The sequence below is a fragment of the Macaca thibetana genome, chromosome 3 (genome assembly GCF_024542745.1).
Source record: "Macaca thibetana thibetana isolate TM-01 chromosome 3, ASM2454274v1, whole genome shotgun sequence".
In the NCBI taxonomy this organism is placed as follows: Eukaryota; Metazoa; Chordata; class Mammalia; order Primates; family Cercopithecidae; genus Macaca; species Macaca thibetana.
In genome coordinates, this window is record NC_065580.1 from 30,343,881 (window position 1) to 30,351,881 (window position 8,001).

The following is an 8,001-nucleotide window of genomic DNA, read 5'->3' on the forward strand; positions in this document are numbered from 1 at the left end:
TGAAGTGCAGGCTGAGAGAGGGGTCCATGCAGCCAGAGCCAAGGATGTGAAGAGCAGGGCAGGCAGGGGGGCCTAGAGGGAGATACCTTGTGTAACCCAGCGACCTTGGGCACATAGGAGACAGCGTAGGTGCGGTCTTTGTCATTGTTGGGAACCACCTTGGCCTATTGGGAAGGAAAAAGATTGGAAGCCTCTCCGATGACCATAGTCTCTCCTGACCACATAACACCTTATGCACCCCAGCCCCACTTAGCCCCCACGGTGACACCTTCCCCAGACTGCACAGCACAGTGTGTGGCTCTAGCAGTCACCTCCGGGCCATTCCTGTTGTTGGCCCCACGCTCTCTGGTTCCAATCCCAAGCGAATCCCTCTTCCCCAGCGGCCTCTGCATACCTCCTCGGTGTGGCCTTCGGGGTCTTCGATGTAGACCAGCACCTCGCCCACGCCTGCGTCCACCGTCTGCACGGTGAAGTGGGCAGGCTGCAGCACTGTGTTGCCCTGTGGCTCGATGCCTGCGGGGTAGGAGCAGAGCCCAGGTTACTCAGGGAGAGCCGACATGTGCCCAGCGGCCCAGGAGGGCTGCCAGGGGCTCACACGTACCAGGCCCATAGGCGATGGCTTTCTTGGGGTTCAGCTGCTTGGATCGAACAGGGGCGCCGGGTTTGAGCTTGGCCTTGGGGAACTGGGACAGATATGTCATAACAGAATGCTCATCCACGTTGGGGTCCACGATCTCCTCAGGGGCAATGACCTGCGATGGAAGGGAGTGATGTCACATGGCGTCCTCTTTTTCCCAGCAGCCCCAGTCTCCCCCTGCACCCTGCTCAGGTAAACTTAGAGAACCAACCTCTGCCCCTGCCCCCTGTCCCCCGCCGCCCCATCTGTGCAGGTACCTGGGGCACCCCAAGCCAGTCGTCGGCCTGCTGCATGGCCTCTCGGGCGTTCTCCACGGGCTGGTTGGGATCCCAGGCCTCCCAGTCGGGGCAGAGACCTGGAGAGGTGATGGAGGGAGACAATGGTGAGGGGCAGCCAGCTGGCCAGGATGCAGGGCATTTGTTCACCCAACACCCTCAGAGGCTGTGGCTTCACACCCCTTCCCACCAGCTCTAGGCCTTGACCAGCCAGGTTCCTGTTGATCCCATCAGCTGCGAGGCCCCTCACCATGTAGGAGCACGACAGCCCTCCCCACCACCAACAATGAGGCCTTTCTGCCCTCGCTGACGCAGCCTGGCACCAGCCCTGCTGGCCAGCCTCCTGCCTGCCCAGGCCCCAGCTCAGACCTTGAGCCCCAAACCCTGGGAGGGTGTCCCCTCTCAGATACCTCTCGCCTCATTCAGCTTTCTCAGGGGTGGGCAGAGGAGGTCAGAGTGCTTGTCCCACATACGCCCCTGACCCATTCCTAGAAGGCTTCCTCACAGCTGTCCTGAAGCCCTAGATCTCCAAACACTTTCCATACCGGTCTTAGGGGATAAGACTCCCTATTCCTTCTAACTGCTCACTTGCGGAAACTGAGGCATTAAAGGGCCTGTGGGGAGAGAATGACTTCTCCTCTGCCATCCTCAGGAGCCCCGCCCTCCTAACAAGAAGGATGCTGAGGCAGCCCCAGATCACTCCTGTGAAGGCTGGAGGTGAGGGGGCACTTGGTTCAGGCCAGAACTGGAGGAGGAGGACAGCACACCGTTTCGGGGAGGGGGCTGGCTCAAGGCTGGAATCCATGACTGGCTGGAACAGCTGAGCTCACTGCTGGCAGCCACACCAGTTATGGGCCATGGCTCAGCAGCTGGGAATGCTTCCCAGGAGGCTGTGCCCCCGCCTCCCACCCCCTGCTCCCCGGCTGACCCCAGGGTGGAGGAGGATTCTCCCAAGGGGCTGTGACTCCAGGAGAAAACCTATCTTTTCAGGAGGTGAGGGGCAGAAAGGGAGCTGTCCATGGGGTATGCTCTAGCCAGTGATGCCTCAGTTTTTCATGGCTCCTGAGCTGCCCCCACTTGACCAGGCCAGGACCTACATGGAGAAGGGGCAAGGCTGGGTCACCTGCCACCAGGCAGTGCCCCACTGGCCTCATCCCACATCATCCTGAGCCTCAACCCCTTCTCAAAGCCATCCCAGGGTCTCCCAGAGAAAACCCTTCTCTGGATCTAACTCCTGGTCTTGCTACAAGTCCCGGTCACCACACTGCCTCTCTCTCAGCTCGGCAGGAATAGTGCCTCGTGGGGCAGGGAGTCCAGGCCCTAGGCTCTAGGTGGTTCTGCCATGGACAAGCTGTGTGATCTTGGATAAGTCACCAGCCCTCTCTGGGCCATGGTGTCCTTGTCTGTAAAATAAGGGGTTTTAAACCTCTCCCTGCCTCTGTGGAATCTGGCACACTCATCAGGTAGGGCCTGCTGCCAACCAGCAGACAGTCTCAGCTGAAGGAGGACAAACCCTGCAGGGGATCCTGCCCCCCAGGCCCCAGGGTGTGCATTCTGACAACCATGTGCCTTGGCAGCCCCAGCTTGTCCCCTCTGTCTTTGGGAGCTAAGGGCTCCATGCTGTGCTTGCTGGCCCACTCACCAGGGGCACAGTTGTCCACCAGGGCACCCAGAGCTTTGCCATCCTGCCAGTCACGGTTGAAGTTGGTGATGGGCAGCTGGGGCACCTTGTTCTGGATCCAGCCGAGCAGTCGCTGCTTGGGTGTCTGTTTGCGGGCGTCCTCATCATCTTCATCCTCCCACATGGGCATGGAGATGGAGTAGTGCAGGATCAGCGTCCAGATCAGGCCAAGGATCAGCTTCAGGTTCCCATCCACGATGGCCTTGCTGTCTGCAGAGGGGAGGGCACAGACAGGCTCAGGGGCGCCCCACCCTCCACTGCCCCAGAGCACCCTCCCTCACCTGCGCAGCTCCTTGGGCCAGAGCCCTGGGGTCAGGCCTCTAGTCTCTGCCTACCTGACCCTCTCCCTCCTGCGAGGCCCCACTCAGATGCCAAGTCCTTTATGAGGCCCTTCCGGTCAGAAGGCTGCTTCTCTGTGTTCCTGTGGTTCCGGAAGGTACCCTCACCTCAGCTACAGCCAGTGAGCCTGCCTCCTGTTTATGTAATTACCTGGTTTCTGTCTGGCCTTGTGGGATTGTAAGGCTCCCAGGGCAGAGCCTTTTTGTTTTGTTAACAGTTCTACTGAGCTATGATTGACATAGAGCAAACTGCACATGCTAGATAATGAAGTTTGAGAAGCTTTGACACTATGGATATCTCACGAAGCCGTCACCACAGATCGAGAATAACGAAGGTACCATCCATCACTCCCCAAAGTTTCCTTGCACACACCCTTTTGTGAGCCCTCCCTCCTGCCACCCTCGTCCTTCCATTCCAAGCAACAACTGATCTGCTCTCTGTCACGATAGATTACTCTGTATTTCCTAGAGTGTTATATAAATGGCATCACACAGTATATACTCTTTTTTTTTTTGGTCTAGTTTCTTTCATTCTAGACACTAGGTTTTATCTTTCTACAATGAAGGTCTTAAACATAGTAAGGTCTCAATAAATATTAGTTGAATGAATGAATATTTTAAGAACTGAAATTGGAGCGGAGTAGGACGAGTTTCCACTCACACTCTACCCTGAATGCCACAAAGGGCTTTAGAAACCAAGGGGTTCCGATAGTGGGGCAGGGGTGGGTGGGTGGGGTCCAGTACATTCTTGGTTAAGTCTTGAAAGTCATGTTGTCAAAGGCTAGGGGCCAGAGGGACTCCAGCCTCAGGAGCTGACACACTCCACCCATCACCTCCTTTGAGCCAGAACTGGTTCCTCAAGATTTGGGGGGGCCTAGATCCCACTTAACAATCAGAAAGAAATATCCAGAAGCCTGGGGCGGCCTAGCACATAGACAGATCTTTGGAATTCAGCTTACTTGTAAAGGGCAATGAAGTTCTGAAATCTATCAGCTTCCCAAAGCACTGCTTTCAGGAGGCTGGAAGCGGGTGGAGGACTCAGTCTTGTTTACTGATGTTGCCCGAGAGATGGGAGAGGGTGGAGCGGAGGCTTCCCTTTACACATCTTCTCCCCTCCACCCTTCCCCACATCTTGGGGAGAGTGTTAGGAGACCAAGAGCCTGGGAAATCCAGGGCATCCCCTGCCTCACTCCCACCTGCCATGGGAGGGGTGCCTCAGTCTCCCTGTCCGTCTGGCTGGGGCTCTGGCCTCCTGGGCTCCCCCACCCTGTCACTGATTCATCCTTCCTTCCCCAGCAGCTCCCCAGCCCGCCCCCTTCCCCTGGCTCCACTGCAGCACAATGGTTTGGCAGCTTTCAGATTCCATGACACACTCACTCCCTGCCTCCCGGTGCTTTCTCTCAAACACACAGGCTCCAACACTTTCACACAGTCTGGATGCCCCAGTGCCCCCAGTCTCTCACAACCCCGACAGACTCCAAAGCTCACATGCCCAGAAGTACTTCTTGCAAACTGGAGCCAGACCCCTGGGCAGGAAGCCTTGAGGTTGCAGGGGTTGGAGGGGGTGTGTATATGGGGAGGGTGGTCATTCATACTTGCTGGAGAGGGAGGTTTCTCCCCAGCAACTGGCCCTGGGCCAGACAGCGAGTGGTCCAGGCTTGGGGCAGGAGAAGGGCAGTGGGGCCCCAAGTCCCACTCTGGAAGCAATGGCCTCCCTCTCCCTCCTCCCTCTCGGAGGCCAGGCAGAGGAAAGGAGCTCAGCGCCACCAGGGCCCACCAAACCACTTCTCCATCTGCCTAGGGATACCCCCAAAGGAGTGGGAGGAGCCAGACAGCTAGTCGAGGCCACCCCAGGCCTCAAATGGAGGGGGAGGAGAGGGCTGGGCCTAGGGAGGTGCTGGGACAGCTGCTGCCCCCTCCAGCCCCTCCCTCGGTTGTTGGCTCCAGGAGAAGGAATAGCAACTGGGGAACAGCTGCGGGACAGAGCTGCCTCATAGGCCTCTTTGTTAGGGGATGAGGGGCGATGGGGGCCCAGGACAAGGTGGTGGGGATATGAAGGGCACAGCTCCTTTAGCCTGGGCTCAGTGCCCCTTCTTCAGGTGGACTTGGATCCCAACTGCTACTCCAGACCCCGACTTCCCTTCTAGAAAGAGAAGTGGGGAGTCTTTCTGACGCCCCCTGAGGTGCCCAGACTCTCGATTTCAGTGCTGAGACAATACTCAGAAGGAGGCCCCGTGGATCGCCCCTTCCCACCACTAAATGGAGTAGGGGAGTGAGCAGAAGCAGGATGCCCCCTCCTCATGGGCAGCCCCTTTGGACCTCTGCCGGTCGCTGCCAGTGTCCCCTCCCCTCCAGCCTCAGCCTGGGGCCGGCAGCTGAATTGCTGACAGCTTATCTCATCAGCGCAAGTGAGCCACTTGGCCCAAATGAGGACTGCCTCCCCTTCCTCCCAGCGGGAACCAGGGAGCTTCCCTCCCACCCTCAAACCAGCTTTTGCTTCTTCCCCTCAGCTCTAAGCTGGCCCCTCCTCCGCAGAGCCAAGGGGGCTGGAGCCAGGCACCGCCACCGGGGAGGGGAGAGGTGTGTTCAAGAAGGAGGAGGCCTGGAGAGGGGCCGGGAGCCCCCGCAGACTGGAAGGGAGGGGAAGGCTGAGCGGTTTCCTACATGTCTTGCTGAGGCCTCCGGCTCTTCCCTGAGACCCCACCTGGGACAGTCAGTCCTGCCTTTCAAACCCCAGTCTGCTGAGGATGCCGGCCCAGGACTGACTCCTCTTTGACCCCTCAGCCTCCATCACGTAGCCCTCAGCCTCACTACACACTCCAGGCCCCCTCCCCCACCCCCTGCCCTCAGCCTTGTCCTTCTGGAAAGCTCAGAGACATCTGCTGTGTCACGGAGGCAGGGCTATTTCCAGGCCAGGCCAGGCGGGTGGGGTGGGGGGGCAGTATAGGGGTAGGAGGGGGTAAGGGCTAGGGAGGGGACTGGATGGGGCAAAGGGCCCCGGGCTGACCTCAGCTGCTATATCAGGAGGCCTAGAGATCGCCCCAAGGGAGAGTGGGGCGGACAGAGAAATCTCAGGGAACATACAGTGTGGGGCCCACCTGGCCCGCCATGAAACTCCTCTTGTGGGGCCGTGGGGTGCACTGTCCAAGAACCCCATCCTGCAAATCCCAGCAAGGTTCTTAAGAGCTCTCCACAGGGGTGGGGGGGTCTTCCCCAGGCCCCCCAGCCTCAGGGATGACTGCAGGACTCTGAGGGCAGGACAGCCTCCTGCCACTCCAAGCCCACCCTTGGCGTCTTTGCTCCCAAGACTGGAGTGCCTCCCCGCCCCCACCCTGCACTACACACCTTCCAAATCTGGTTACACTCAATGACTTCCTCCCTTCCACAGGCCTTCCCTCCCTCTCCCGCAGCCCAGACCGTTAGCTGCAGCCAATCCCGGGGTAGGGGGTGGGCTGAGGCAGGGCCTGGACTTGCGGAAGCCCCCTCCGCCGCAGGCTGAAGCAGGAGGAGGACAGTCAGGGGTTAAGTCTCCCCGCGCTCGCTCAGTGCCTTTTTAGGTTTCTGAGGCTGGGCCCTGCCTGTCCTGGCCCCCGGGCCTGAACCCAGCTGCTGAGCACATGCACGAAGAGGGCCTCCCGCGCCAGCTTCCCTCGGCCCCAGAGCCCGCAGACGCGGGCAGTTGTTGGGACCTGTCTTCAGCCCTCTCCTGGCCCGCAGAGGGGCTGTGAAGCTGGGGAGCCACTTGTTTTGTTGGGGGCCCCCAGTAATCAGTGACAGGCACAAGTTCTGTCCTCCCAAGTGTGGGCTAGGGTTGCCCGATGGAAGGAAAGGGGACAGCGAGCGGAGACGGGCGGTAGGAGTGTGCATGGCGAGGCGGCAGCTGGAAGGCACGCAAACCCTAAGGCCTGGACTCCCCGGGGCACCCAGGGAGTGCTCGCTGTCCCCAGAGGGATGTGCAGACAGTGCCCGTGGCCCGCGTCGGTGGGTGGGAGGGCCGGGGCCAGGGTCTTCTCTCTGTACCAGGGGGGTGCCCTCTGCCCTGTCTCTCAGATCCTCGAGCGCCCACCCCGCACCTGTGTCCCCTGCCCCATGGGATGACCCTATCCCTGACGCGCCCGTGCCCTCGCCCCCCGCACTGACCTATGGACACAAGCTTGATGTGCTCACGCTCCAGGAACTCGAGGGCCACGGACACGTTCTCCAGCTTCATTTGGCGAAAGTTGGGGCGCGGGTGGAACTTGCGGTACATGCGCTTCTGGCTGAGCACCTCGAGCAGCGCGATGAGCCGGAGCCCGTCGCTGAGGTCGCGCTGCAGGTCGGTCAGGCGCTTGCCCACGCACTTGAGGTGCTCATTGCACCAGCGCGTGAATGTGTTCTGCTGGATCTTCTTCCACGGCGCGTCCTCCGCCAGGTCCTTCTCCGTGGACGGCATCTCGTCCGTCTCGTCGCCCAGGCCGAGGCCGGCGTCTGAGTAGCTGCTGTTGTTCATCATGCTGGCGCGGGCTGGGGGTGCGGCCGGGGCTAGGGCCGGGGTTCGGGCTGTCGGGGGCTGTAGGGCGCTGTCGGGGCGCGACCAGGGAACTCGCTGCGCTGCGCTGCGCTCCTCTCCAACTTCTCTCGCGCCGGGGCTGGCGGGGCTCGGCGGGGCTCAGCTGGCCTCCTAGGTTCTCGGCCGCTCTCTGGCTCTCTCTCCCTCTGGGGGCGGAGCGGTGCTCGGGAAGTGCGGGCTGGGCCGGGGCGGGGGGTTTAAGAAGCCCCCGGGCCGCCGCCCCCCCGCCGCGCCCGCGGCCCCCGGGTCCACGTCAGAGCGCCGGCCTCCCAGGAATGCCGCCCGGCCAGCGGGTGGGGGCCGCGCCGCGCAGGACGCCCCGCCCACGTCGCCCCTCCCCCGCGCCGCCCGAGCAGCGGGACAGGGTTGAGGGTGCCCACCCCCTGGGCCCCCGGTGCCGCCGCGCTGGAAGGTGGCAGGGAGGGCCGACAGTTCTCCATCCACACCCAACACACCAAACTGTCAGGAATGAAATATGCTCCCTCCACACCTCGCACGGGCCAAAGAGGTAAATGGGGAAA

General features: G+C 60.9%; 1 protein-coding gene across 2 annotated transcripts in view; it reads right to left on the minus strand.

Moving 5' to 3' along the window:
- Positions 1-7,679, minus strand: part of LOC126951163 (filamin-C) — a 29,092-nt gene extending 21,413 nt beyond the window's left edge. For both annotated transcript variants that reach the window (XM_050785045.1, XM_050785046.1), the window contains exons 1-6: positions 7,072-7,679; positions 2,555-2,803; positions 895-992; positions 602-752; positions 395-513; positions 87-164 (exon numbers count right to left, since the gene is read on the minus strand). In XM_050785045.1, coding sequence (XP_050641002.1) covers positions 87-164; positions 395-513; positions 602-752; positions 895-992; positions 2,555-2,803; positions 7,072-7,423 — 1,047 coding nt within the window. In that variant the 5' untranslated portion in view covers positions 7,424-7,679. The remainder of the gene's footprint in view (positions 1-86; positions 165-394; positions 514-601; positions 753-894; positions 993-2,554; positions 2,804-7,071) is intronic.
- Between the last annotated feature and the right edge of the window lie 322 nt (positions 7,680-8,001).